The sequence below is a fragment of the Lytechinus variegatus genome, chromosome 5, assembly GCF_018143015.1.
Source record: "Lytechinus variegatus isolate NC3 chromosome 5, Lvar_3.0, whole genome shotgun sequence".
NCBI lineage: Eukaryota > Metazoa > Echinodermata > Echinoidea > Temnopleuroida > Toxopneustidae > Lytechinus > Lytechinus variegatus.
The window spans coordinates 10,925,904-10,940,521 of NC_054744.1; the positions used below are offsets into that span (position 1 = coordinate 10,925,904).

The 14,618-nt window shown below is 35.3% G+C and overlaps 1 protein-coding gene across 2 annotated transcripts in view; it reads left to right on the forward strand.

Annotated features, from left to right (window-relative positions):
- The window catches only part of LOC121415316 (leucine-rich repeat serine/threonine-protein kinase 1-like), an 87,246-nt gene that overhangs the window by 42,613 nt on the left and 30,015 nt on the right, over positions 1–14,618 (forward strand). The window contains exons 1-2 of one of the 2 annotated variants that reach the window (XM_041608496.1): positions 1,178–1,347; positions 2,673–2,830. In XM_041608496.1, coding sequence (XP_041464430.1) covers positions 1,332–1,347; positions 2,673–2,830 — 174 coding nt within the window. In that variant the 5' untranslated portion in view covers positions 1,178–1,331. Of the gene's footprint in view, positions 1–1,177; positions 1,348–2,672; positions 2,831–14,618 lie in introns of those variants that run through there. The other variant, XM_041608495.1, reaches the window with a different exon arrangement.

A 14,618-nucleotide genomic window follows, 5' to 3' on the forward strand; every position in this document is an offset into this window, starting at 1 on the left:
CACGTCACATGACCAAGGTCAAAGGTCATTTAGGGTCAATGAACTTTGGCCGAATTGGGGATATCTGTTGAATTCCCATCATAACTTTGAAAGTTTATGGATCTGATTCATGAAACTTGTACATAAGAGTAATCAAGTATCACTGAACATCCTGTGCGAGTTTCAGGTCACATGATCAAGGTCAAAGGTCATGTAAGGTCAATGAACTTTGGCTATGTTGGGGTTTTTTGTTGAATAACCATCATATCTCTGTAAGTTTATTGGTCTCGTTCATAAAAAGTGGACATAAGAGTAACCATGTATCACTGAACATCTTGTGTGAGTTAGAGTAGTATTCAAAGTCAGCACTGCTGCTATATTGAACCGCGTGATGCAGGTGAGACGGCCAGAGGCATTCCACTTGTTTTATCTATTTGTTATTCCTTTTTGTTGTTATAAGCACCCGCGTTCGAACTTTCATTGGCTGTGACGTAGGATGCATCATAAATTTTGGAAGTCCAAATTTGTGGAATCAGTGCAAGGAAAAACATGTAGACTATACCGAAGTAAAGACAAAGTAATTAGAGTTGATTTCTTGGCAAATGAAAACAAGTCCTTCCCCATCCTGGCATTCATTGGTAAACACTGAGATCGTTCCTTGGGAGTTACCTCCAAAGCGTAATCGGGGAGTTCCCCCAATTCATTATGGATATAGGATAAGCTTATTATAGAAGTGAGAGATACGCGCTGGGCTCCTAATTGTTAGCTTTCCTTTGTGTTTCCAGAAAGGAAGGTTGGAGGAGTGGTGAGGAATTGTTATGCATCTCTAAAGGAGCTCCAGTCATTCCATACCTGTTTCTTCCAAAGTCGGAACACCTTGATACCATGTGTATTTTACCATCATTGTTGGAGCTGATTTAAGTTACTAATGCTGGATGAGATATTTGGTTATATCAAGTTCTCTCCATTGGTTTGATGCATTCCTTGAGCATTGAGAACAAGTTCAGAGAAGCCAGACAAACTGATCCAAGATGTTTTGTTTTCTAGTATCTTGAGCTTCGATATATTAAAGGAATCACACATTTATGCATGAATTTCAATTGATCTGAAGACGGGACCACATTATGTCGTTCTCCTCTACCGTTTGAGCAAACTTGCTTCACATTTCGAAAGTGGAGGATGTCTAACAGAAAACCAACTGAGCACTGCGTGCTGTTCTAGGATTCATTTGATTGAGGAAATGTTAATACATGTTTATTGATCGTGATATTGAATTAACAAATAGAGAGTCATGTGTCCACTGCACTGGATATAGAGATCATTTTGTTTACCTATTGCAGTAAGAAGTCATTATGGAACCTATAGAAGGTGCTGAATTCAGTATTGAATATTGTATTAATTTCCAAGTTATACCCCTTTCATAAACCCAATTATGCAGATAATAGCAGCATAATTTGGTCGTAAAATCGGAGGAGAACCAGAGTTATCCGCACTATTTTGATACTGCAATTATCGGCATAATAGCAGCATCGGGACTAAATTTTGACTTTATGAACGCATTTCCAAAGTAATGCGGATAATTGCCATGGTGCGGTCACAAAGTCACCCTTTTGCAACCAACCCCATCGGAGGGGGTGTGTGCAGTTGCCATGACAATTATTCGCCTTTTTCAGGTCGGGCTCTGGTAAAAAATAGTGCGGATTATTTTCGGAGTTTGTGAATGCATTTTTTATTGAATTATCCGCATTACTCATAGGCAGATAATTGGAGGATGGGTTTATGAAAGGGGTATTATTTTACATTTTTTGTCTGCATGCTGTGTGGTCTTCAAGGTGGCAACAGTGTCATTCTAATTATTACAATCAATGTATCATTTAATCAATGGGAGTTAAAACGACCCTGCAAATTGAAGTTTCAAGAACTGAATAATGTGTACATCTGGAAAATTCATATGGACAAGTGAGCCAAAAGTAATTGGTGAATAGGACATTGATTAAATCAAACAGATCTTTCGTTGCTTTTTTGTGATTCTCATTCTATACCATCGTGCATTGGTTTTAAATGAGAGCTTATTGTAGTATAACATATTTGATCCTGACAGAAATGCATATTTTATTTTAACAACTCTCAAAACTGCTGTGTGATAAATATCTGGGCCCCGTCTTACAAAGAGTCACAATTGATCCAATCAATCGTAAATCTATTGGTGTCATAATTTTTTCTATAGGAAATTTGCACAATGTCCTTTGTAAACAAATAGAAGTGCAGTGAATTTTCAAGAAAACAATGAATGCATGAATATACATCATAGTTAGAAAATATTTTGAACAAACATGAACGATACATGTTGATGTTGCTGGCCATCCATAGTTGCGATTGATCAGATCAATCGTAACTCTTTGTAAGACGGGCCCTGATGTGAAAAAAAAATATCATTGCCAGCCCAGGAGAAATTTGAACCCATGACCTATGGAATACTATAGACTGGCCTCAGACCACTCTACCACTGGAGTGCCTATGTGGTCTTATTGGCTCAAACCATCCAGTGAATTGAATATAAAAGAAGTTTTTTTCTTTGTTTTTGGGGTGATTTTAAATATAGAATTCTTGTCATGATAAGTAAAAATATATAATACTAATGAATTAATATGAAATGATTGGTAACAATGAATACTTTGTGTTGTCTTATGTAGGAGAGAATTACATCATAGCGGCAGATCTGATTGAGAGGGGTTTAGTAAGCATTGATGAAGCTACTGCCAATATGTTAGGTGCTGATATCCTACCACTACTCAAGATATGGGTTGAACCTGATGAGGATTCCAGCACCAATAATAACAACAACAAACAGGTAATTTACCCACATTTTGCTGCACTCAACCCAGGTGAGGTAAATGGGTACCCAGTACGAAGCCAGAGCGCCTGTAGGCAGCACGTCTGTAGCCGGCGGGGGTGATAATAGCAGTGCTTTATATCCTCAGGCAAGACCAAAAAAAAGCTTTAAAATCCTTGCCAGCTATCATTTGTATTATTGATTCTAAGAATTTCCACGAAGAATAATCAGAAAAAATGGTTATAAAAATTTGAACGAAATCAGGCTTTTTTTAAAGGAAGAAATGCATGAGCATTTTAAAGTTTTCATTGCAAATTTCAGGCTTTCAACTGTCTGAATAGATTTTACTTTCATGTATAGGAGGGATGACTCATTGATGCATTAAAAAAAGAAGATGGATAAAATGTCCACCTTTTCACAGTAATATGCACAGAATTGTTTCTTTTTATAATTATGTTCTACTTACTGCCCTGCAGGTAAATAGCATTGGGAGAAAACCCCATATTCATACAATACATGCTGCAAAAGTTTATTTGTTCTTTAATACAATTTTTCATAATTCACCTTTTTAAAGTCATTAGTGTTCAGTGTTCACAGAATGTGGATTTCCAGTTTGAGTGTCTTGACTTTTAAATTGACTAGTTTTGAATAATATAAATTAAACATTCCTACACTTACAAAAATGAAAAATAAAATCACTTGTGTATGTGTGATTAAGCACAAATTAAAGCAAGAGTTTTGTTAAGAAGGGAGGGAATGATACCCCTCCCATAATTTGTTTTTAGCAATTCAATTAAGAAAAAAATGATTACATTTTAACTCCACCCTGGTATCAAACTGCTATGGTATCATCCTCGACATTAAACTTTAGTTGAAAAATCTAATTGTTTTTTTTTTATATACATATATATATATATATATATACACAGTTCATCCCGGAATTTCCGTGATCTTGTTTTCTTCACAAAGGCAAATTAATTGTGATATTTCATTTACATCATCATACAATTCAATTATTCCGTGCTACATTTTGATACCTAATATGTGATGAACACTTCACTCATTAATGAGCGAGACAAGTTTGAAATTTTCATGTCAAAATCGGGTTGTGCAGAAAGATTGGACAAGATTGGTTTGTGATACGACAACCGTGCTTATTTGACGATTGACTCATTAGCATTTTATTTGTATTCTTTGTGAAGTTTCTCTCACTGATCCCTGAAATGATAGTGGATTCAGTGGATCCCTGAAGTGATAGTGGATTAAAACGAGAGTTTCTGCTCAAATCGTGTCTTATAGGCCTCAATATTCATTGTTTGTAATCTGCCATGCGTGAATAATTTGCTGGTCTCAAATTATAGATGAGATTCCACTTACCATAAGTATCAAATTCATATAGTAAAAACATGTTTAATGATAACTGTGAAATCTATATCTCTTTTTTTAAAGATAAATATACATGAATGTTTTAGTCAGGTGCAGTTTTTTATAATAATGAAGGAGAACACCCAAGGCTGACATATAAAATTTCTTTCCCTGTCAAATTGGCAGGAAATACAAATCTCTCCCTTTAGTTTTTTACTTGAAAATCTTAAAATCATGCAAGTGCTAGCATAGGAATACATGAGGGCAACGTGCGATTTTGCCCTAATGAGAGCCCAAATCTCCCCTAAAATCTCTTTTTTTTAAAGATAGATATACATGAATGTTTTAGTCAGGTGCAGTTTTTTATAATAATGAAGGAGAACACCCAAGGCTGACATATAATAAATTTCTTTCCCTGTCAAATTGGCAGGAAATACAAATCTCTCCCTTTAGTTTTTTACTTGAAAATCATGCAAGTGCTAGCATCTAGTAGGAATACATGAGGGCAACGTGCGATTTTGCCCTAATGAGAGCCCAAATCGCCCCTAAAATTACTCCTAATAAGCATGCTTTGGGGCGACCAAAGGTCTGTCCCAAACAATATTCAAGATTATTCAGAAAATACATATTATAACTATGGCAGTATAATGATATTTGCCCTTACTGCCTAAGAGCTTATTACCCCTAAAAAGTAGCCCTTAAAATGAAATAACAAATGAAAATTATTTCCGACCCTCGTATGTGTATGAGTGTATAGAGGGAGAGGGGAGGGGGACTAACTTCTTGCCTCTTCACTCCTCATTTAGGTTTATACCCATTAACTGTTCAGTAAAGTATAGTGTGAGAGAGTCTTCTTTAGAAATCAGCAATGATATTTATCTGACTCTGATTGACATACAGTATTTACATTGAACCTTTACTGCATTGCAAACAAATTAAAATACCGTACCCATTTTTTTTTCTTGCCTGGGCCCTGTTGCATAAATGTAACTGTTATGGTAACTTTGCCATCCATTGGTAACTTGTGTGGAATCCTCGATTTTGATTGGTTGGTGATCAGTGTTACCGTGGTAGTAATTACCAGTGGATGGCAAAATTAGGAACTTTTATGCAACGGGGCTCTGGCCATGCAAAAAGGGTTATGCGATGTTTTTTTTATTCATTATTGCAAACTAGTGCAATCGACAGGGTCATTGTGAGTTTGTTTAGTGATTCAGTTCCATTTGGGAAAACCACAACAATAAATGCAGTCAAATATATGTATATTATAAACAGGAAAAATTGAAGAGGAAGTTAAAGTAAAAGTAGAATAACGATGACTTTGTTATTTGATCAGTATATGAAGAGCTCACTTGCAAAAGGGGTTAGGTCCATTTTTCATCAAATTTGATTTTTATGTAGATATAAGTATAGATTTTTAGTAGCTCTATACGATGATACCAAAGAAAAGTTGAAATTCCTATTAAAAAGTGAACTAAAATCACTTTTTTTTCAAAAGGGGTTAGGTCCATACCGTCCATTTCAGTTTAGTTGCAAAAGGGGTTAGGGCCACAATGATATTTTTTGTTTAAATATGTAGAAAAAATTGAAGACAGGTAGATTTCTTTTATACCCAATTTTATGTTCACTTGTTAGGGTAGTATATCATGGCAATTTAGTTTTTCATAAGAACATTGTAATAAGTAAGAATAAAAAACATGTATTTTCTCGGAATGGTCCAAAGTGGACCTAACCCCTTTTGCAACTAAACTTTTCATATATTGATTACCATATCCTGCACTGTATCTAGAACTTTTTTCCTAATTCATAATTACCTAACTTGACGAATTAAGAAAAACTAACCTGATGTAAGTTTCTGTTTGTAATAAGAGAATATGAAATTCGCATTAGACCTGCATGAAAATAGGCTTCCTGGGTATATTGAAGTTCAATAAAAGACTCCATGACAATACTTGTCAGAATGATGAATCCACCTCCATTCATGCATGGTTTGATTTTGTGAATTGGATAGGAAACTTAATACACATTTTTTTGTAAAACCATGACTTCAATACATGTAGTTAGCTTTTTCATTCGCAAGATCCAATATTGTATGGGGAAAGGGAGACTTGTTATTAAAAGATATATATTTTTTCATGAAGAATTAAAAAACTAAATACAGCTTCAGCAAGGCAACAACAGAGACAGATTAATAGACCTGGTTCCCGTAATGCAAAGGTTAGCAATTAATCGTACGCTTGATTTTTACGATTGATTGTACAATGTATCCAATGGAATCAATCGTAGAAATTGTGCTTCAGGCCCCTGATAATGTATTCCATTTAGCTATTGCAGTAATGCTTGTATTTTAAATGCTTCATTCTTTTTTCTTCTCGAGATTCTTGTATGAACATGGCAGGCTTTTCCTGGTTCCTGGATGTGTACGACAAACATGAAATTTGAATATGACTGAGTAAAAGGGTATGATATCTCCATGGTGAGGGGAGTGGAAAGGGATCATGGGGCCGATTTCACAAAACCTGTTACAAATGTGCAATTTTACAGTTCAAAGCTACTGAAATCGATCAATTTGATTGGCTGATAGTTCACTTGTCATAGAAGTTGTGCATTTGTTATTATAACACTGCCTTTGTGAAACAGGGACGTAGGATAAGGGTAAATAGCTGAAGAGATAGAGAGAGAATGAGAGACGCAGCAAGAGAGATATACCCCTTTCATAAACCTATCCTCCAATTAGCCGCCTAAGAGTAATGCGGATAATTCAATAAAAATTGCGCTCATAAACTCCGAAAATAATCCGCACTATTTTTATGAGCGCCCGTCCTGGAAAAGGAGGATAATCATCATGGCAACCGCACACACCCCCTCCGATGCGGTTGCGTTGGAAAAGGGTGACCTTGTGACCGCTCCATGGCAATTATCCGCATTACTTTCGAAATGCGTTCATAAAGTCAAAATCTGGTCCTGATGCTGCTATTATGCGGATAATTGCAGCATCAAAATAATGCGGATAACTCCGATTTTATGACCAAATTATGCTGCTATTAGCCGCATAATTGGGTTTATGAAAGGGGTAATAGAGAAGCTGGAGAGAGATTGAGTAGAGAGGTTTTTTTTTCCAGAGGAAGAGAGGAAACATGAGCAATCGGTGTCGGGGGAATAGCGGGCATCATGGTTTTATTTATATCTTACATTTTGAACTTCAGCCAAAATGAATTTCGTTCTCTTTGTAACCTCATTATTTCAAAAGGCCACATTTTAAAGGTATGCTACTTATATATAAACTCATTGATTCATTGTTGTGTGCATTCTTAATTGCACTCAGTTGTGACATGGTAAATCAGACACTTGAAGTGATTGATGACTCTATTTCAGGAGCTAATTGAAGTAGTTTCAGTTTCATTATATAATAACTGTGATTATTATGAATTGAATGTAATGCCAACTGCGCTGTATCATCGATTTTAATTTTTTATAAAGTTGAATTAAAATTCAATTTTCCTAAACATATGAGTTAAATATATCAAACTAAAGCTTATTAACAGCCCAATAAAACAGTTGGCAAACTAATTTTAGCTGATACAATGCTTCAAGATAATAACAGTTCTCAAAACATGTTAAGGATCATGGCACCAACAATGAAACAACAACAAAAAATATACCCCCGGATGGGGCACTCAGTATATAATGCATATTGGGTATGTGCCGCGGAGGGGACCCCCATTTTTACACTCAAATTTCCGTTCCAAGGCATAGCATTTTTGTCTTATTGAGAAAAAGAACAAAAAAAGCCGCTCCAAGGCATAGCATTTTCTTCTTATCGAGAAAAAAGAAGAAAGAAATCCGCTCCAAAGCTTCGCATATTTTTCGTTACGCCGTTCCGATCGAATTGATCTGCTACAATGAGCCGCAATTTTGGTGAAAAGTGGCCGCAGAGCTCACCCGGCGGAGGCCGCGCTAGCTGCATGACCGTTCCATAGGGATGCATACAGTCAGACCGCAGGTCCCTATGATAATGAGCAAAAAGGCCAGATTCATCCAAATCATCTCGTGGCTGAATCCTCCTTGCAAAATCTCGTGATTCGTGAGATTTTCTTTCTCTAAGAATTTACCTGTTTTAACCTCAAGTTAAATGAAATATTATTGCACCATCAGATAGAGTAAAATAGAGTAAAAATTACTCTTTCATATAAGTTATTTTGTATACAATATTTTGTTAAATAAGTGAATTTCTGGCCTGAAAGTGTGCCTCAAAACTGAATTTTCTTCCTCTGATTTCTTTTGCAAATTGTGCAAAACTTTTTATTTTGAGCCTCAATGATATCTATATCACCATAAAACTGAACTTCTGTACTTTCTCACAATGCCACTCTTGATATGCGGGGCGATTCCACACTAGAACTTCAAAAATATCATAAATTTCAACATGCTTTCAATAAGTCATAAGTAGTGTAATATTTTACTATGATACCTAAATTTTATGAAAATTATTAGTTTTAACCAAAAGTGAAGACAGATATAGTTTTTTTGGGGGAGAACAATGGAATTTTAAATTTTCAATAATTTTGCTCATTGAATAGTCAAGTACAAATTCCACCTGAAACAATTATTTGCAAAGCAAGAGAAGATTGAAAATATTGCAGGTCAATTGAATAATATATCATTGATGGTTCCAAATAATATCTACAACATTTTCATGATCCATAATAGGGGCAGCCCTGATTTTTCCTAACCTATTTTTGGCAATGTCCCGTACGACACATGACAATGCAAAAGTTTTTCCTACAATTTTATTTTTGATGATGCAATTTCATAAAATGAGTTTCTCTTTGTTTGACCCATAGGTGATCGATTCATCCCATAAGAATCTAATTACTGCCCTTCATTTCTCAATTATTGTCCTATTAAAAAATGTCCCGTACGACACACGCTGTGTCGTACGGGACATGTCCCGTACGACACACAATATAATAATGCATCTAATTGCAGGATTTGGATTCAGAAACCATAAATAGTAGGCATATTTAAATTCATTTAATTGATTTAACATAAAGTGAACTGAAAAAGTACTTTGTTTATCTCCATAGAACATGAAATAGGTGATTCTAAACATTTTAATTGATTTCATGTAGGCTTATTCTTTTGTGAATCCCTTCAGCTAAACTGGTGATTTTCACTGATCAGAGCAGGTTAATTTCTTTTCATGGTCAATGAAAAGAAAACTTTTATATTTCAACCTAGCCTGGAACATGACTTGCTCTTGCATGCTAATGTGGAATTATTATAAGATGTAAAAAAAAATCATATCAATCATCATGATCATCTATTTGGACTTCCCTTGATGATCACTATTTTTTATATACAATATTGAAACTCCTTACGTTTTTCAAGTTGTAAAAAAAATCTTGAAAATAAGACAAACCATATGGTTTCATGAAATGCAGATGGGTTTGAAAAAGTAGAACCGCATTTCTTTAGACAAAAAAATTGTGACCAAAAAAGGGAAAAAAGTGACAGTTGTGACATATATCATGTAAATATACATTTTATATAAAAAATCATAACATCATGATCATTTTAGCCCCATAATTTACACAAAGTTTCATTCATTTATTGTTTAAATAGTGTTTGGAAATCATCAATTAGTTCCCTAAAATATAACTTCACACAAAACCTGAAGTTTTTCAGCTCGTAAAAATGCTGTGAACACTTGTACATTTCCCATCATGAAAAAATTATAACATATTGCTCCCAGTTGTATATATTGAGGTTACTTGTATTGTCCTGAATGACTGCTTATTAAAATATTATTCATAAATAAGCAAGAATTTAGGGGCAATGCTCCTTCTGATTGATAAAAAGTTCATGTTTATTTATTCAGGCTGCCCAGTACAACACGCAGTGCCTGTACAACACACAAGTGTCCCGTACGACACACAAGTGTCCCGTACGACACACAAGTGTCCTGTACGACACACAATTGTCCCGTACGACACATTATTTTGTTTATGATATATTGACAGAAATATTCACCTAATTGCGGTTTCTAACCTAATGAATGTCTTAGTTTGATGGGATTATCATTATCATCAGCCAAATAATGTGATTGAAGTAGTCAAATTGACATAAAGTAAGAAAGTTTGGCTTCAATTTAGAGATGTCCCGTACGACACATTTTGAATGTCCCGTACGCCACAATGTTCTCGAAAATTATAATTTGCTTTATTTATTCATGAATGTTTATTTTACTTTCTTTTGTAAATGTGTGTGTTCTTGGGTAATTGAGTGTCAATTTGATTTCAGTTTCTATGAAATTTATCTGCCCAACTCACAGACTTTTGAGTACAAACTTGAGGTTTCTAAAAAAGCCACTTTTTCTGCGTCCGTACGACACATTACTATTTTAATCTGTATTATACAGGATGTAAATTCAAGTCATGTTAAGTCTTGGTTTTTCTTACACTCTGGTAGTAGTTGATGACCACCTATAGTTACTGGAATATTTTTTGTTTTTCTTGTCAAAAACTGTCAAATGTTCTCTAAATGTCCCGTACGACACGTATGGAATCACCCTTGATATGCGGCACCTTTTAATCTGGTCAAGATCACACTTTTCCCACCAAAGTACAAGACGAGATTTCTGAAATTTTGTACTTGCATGAAATCCAGAGTCCTGATTGGCTGGATAAGATTCACAGAACAACAGGCGCGGGGTATTTGAGGAGATTACCACATGGGACATGTGGGAAGTGTGACCTTCCCACGAACCCAGGCATTGGAACAGTAGGAATTTGCCACTGGGTGGTCTTTTTGACCAATCAGAGTGCAGTATTTTTGTTTTCAAACTGCTTTATGTACTTGGCAAATGAAAAGTGTGATCTTGACCCGATTAAACAAATTGTTATTTTGAAACCTATATCATTTCAAAGCATACATATTCAGCTTTATCATGATGTAAAAATCATTTGGGCTCAAACACAAATAAAGTGTGAAAATAGCAGCTTTTGTCAGGTAAAAATATTTATTTTGTAGCATATTTTAGATCAAAATTTTAACCTATATTACAAAATCTTTGAATAAATCCAAACACATGACCTGAAAGAATGATTCTTCTTCCTTACGATGGTACCAAATTCATGAAATTCGATGCACAATTAGAGCAGCAATGACCGAATGAAAAGAGGTGTTTTGGTCCGCATCAAGCTCATTAAATATGCAAAACAACTCAAGTCATGAATATCACTTGGATGAAAGAAGCCACTTTCTTTGGACCTGCAGTCTGACTAGTCTGCAGGCACAGACCCTCATCGGAACTTTGATCAACAAGTGTGCCTCCACGCAAAGACTAGCACATAGAAAACTTGCTGTTCTCTGAGTGAGAGAGCCTTCAGTACACAAGGCATGAGTAGGCTGCACATTCAGACCCTTATTTCGAGTGAAGGGTTTGCCCAGCAGACTACAGTCTGACTGCATATAAGCGCTCACACGCTGGCGATCCGTTCCAAGGACCCCCGTTTTCACAAACATTTGTCGTTCCGAAGTCCGTTCCGAGGACCCTCCTTTTAACAATAAGCCCGCTCTGAGGCCCCCTGTTTTTTGTCTCTCCTGCGGCACACCCCCACCATTTTTTTGGTCGAGTGCCCCCCCCCCCCCCCGGAATATACCCAACTCAGTCATGAGCCATACAAAAAAAAAAACAGCTTGGTGTGTCATCACCTTATAGAACTTGTTTAATAATTTATTGATAAGGATTATTCAAAAGATATTTATGCCAAAAGCACAAGGGGAGGGGGGAGGCAATGACTGTTTGCCTCTAGGCTGCTGTACAAAATTCAAAATCCCTCCCCCCCCCCCACATTTATTACAAGTTCTTTGATTCAATGTATTAGTCTTAATTGAGTATATCCTTATCTCATTAATGATGCAAATAGAAACTGTTGAATTGTGTACTAGCCTACCAGTAATTATGTATCTAATCCCGGGGGGGCCACTTCCATTAGTGGATACCATGCGCGACCATGAAGTCTCGAAAAGCACCCTAAACACGTAATTTCCATATTCTGAAAATGCACCCCTTAACGAGTATTGGGGTGTGAAACCCTACCCTTAACAAGTATTGGAAACAAAACGATTATCTTGGCAAATATTTCCTGAAATGAACCCCTTAACAAGTACAGGAATGTTTTATTGTTACGGGTCTTTCGGTCGTCGGCTTTACCTTACTGGTTTAGAATCGGACCCCACCTTCTACACCTCGCGCAAATCAGACTAAACACGAAGTGTTGGGGCAAAAAGGACATCCCTTTATAAAACATTTTAATTTTGTTTTATCATCCCCGCAAATTCGACCCTAAACACGTAATTTTCCTAGCGAAATAGATACCCTTTTTTCATTATTTTTGTGTTTTTGACACCCTTATCACGTTACGTACGTAACGTGCCCTATCGTGAAAAAGACATCCTTTTTACGTGTTTTTTTGGTCGCGCATGGTATCCACTCGTCAATGTAAGTGGCCCCCCCGGGTATCTAATAGAACTTGGGCCAGTTGCAACCAGTTGCTATTAGCCGTATAATTGGGTTTATGAAAGGGGTATAAGAGTTTTGTTTATGTTGTGTGTAAACACAGTCCTTCAACTACTTTGCTCTTCGAACAATATATGATATTCGGTGTGGTATTTCACCATCTTGAAATTAAACCCTGGCAGATGATGTCTTATTTCCATAGCACTGAAGTTGAAATTTTCTCAAGTACTGATGCTCGTAATTCAAAAAAATAAATCCATCAAAAATGTTACCAGTTATGGAAGTACTTCCTACTATTGCAATTATTATAAATTTGAGGACACTAAGAGCACTGCGAGTAAAGCCTGCACATCTATGAATTTCCAAATGTCAAGTCCACCCCAGAAAAATGATGATTTGAATAAATAGAGAAAAATCACACTAGCAAAATCCTAAAAATTTCATCAAACTAAGATGTAGATAAGAAATTTAGTATGACATTTTAAAGTTTTGCTTATTTTTCACAAAACAGTTATATGCACATCTCAGTGACATGCAAATGAGACAGTCAATGATGTCCATCACTCACTTTTTCTTTTATTTCTTATTGTTTGAATTATACAATATTTCATTTTTTATAGATTTGTCATTAAGGACCAACTTGACTGAACCATATAGTATTAAACAATGCTAATTCCACATGTTCAGGGAGGAATTATTTTTTGTTTCACTTGAAAATGGAAAAAAAATAGAATATTTCATATAATGAAATACAAAAGAAATAGTGAGTGAATGACATCATCAGTCTTCTCATTTGCATACTGACCGCGATGTGCATATTACTGTTTTGTGAAATTAAGCGAAACTTTAAAATGTCATAACTTCCTTATTTTACATCCGATTTTGATGAAATTTTCAGTGTTATGCTTGTTTCAATTTTCTCTTTCTATTCAAATCAGTGTTTTGTTAGGGTGGACTTGACTTTTAATGGTCAGTCATGTGAATTATACTCGGGTTTCGTTAGTATTGTAAAAGTCATTGGATGTTTTTCAGCCATTAGAATTTAAATTTGGCATCTCGTGCCCACTCTGAGTAATATTTTTATTTCTATCTAAAAAAAGCCCTTTGAATACTAACATTACAAATTTATTAGTAGTATAAGAAAGCTAAAAGATTATATCCTGAAATTATCAGCCCATTCCGTGCTTGAAAAGGGGTTATGTATAAACAACAAAAAGTATGCTGATATCTTTCCATTTATCCAATAAAACACATTTTATTTGATATGCTTCACATCTTAACTGTTTTAGGGCATGCAAATTTGTAAAAATAAGTAACGAATTGGAATGGCATGCGCTTTTGATGGATTTAACAGAAACTGAAGATTTTAATTTAAAAGTGCTACGCATTATACAATTTACAATAATTATAAAGCAATGTACTTGTGTAGAGGTACAGTGCAAACATTTGATATTGATTTTTAGACTTTTTTGTGAATCTACAATGTATAAAAAATATTTTGAAACACCTTGAACTTGTAACCTGCCAGACTTCCAGTTACAGCACCACATGCATTATACACATCATTCACCTAGATTTGGATTTGTTCTGGCATCTAAGAGTTAATGCTGTTAAAACTGATAAATGAATGGTAGAGTGAGTAGTCTGAAACCACACAGTGTTTGTTTGAAGACAGAAACTATTTTATTGTGCAAATAATGGTGTTTTTTTTTTTTATTTGCATGCATGCATGGCCTAACAAAATACATTTAGCAGGATGACCTTTTTATACATTACATTTGACATTGATAGGATCCATGGTTCAGTGCATGAGCTATTTATTGCTCCAACTTATTTTGTTTATATGGGAGATATGTCACCATGTATACAAAAAAATATAGATTGTAAGATTTCATGTAACATAAAGAAAATGAAAGC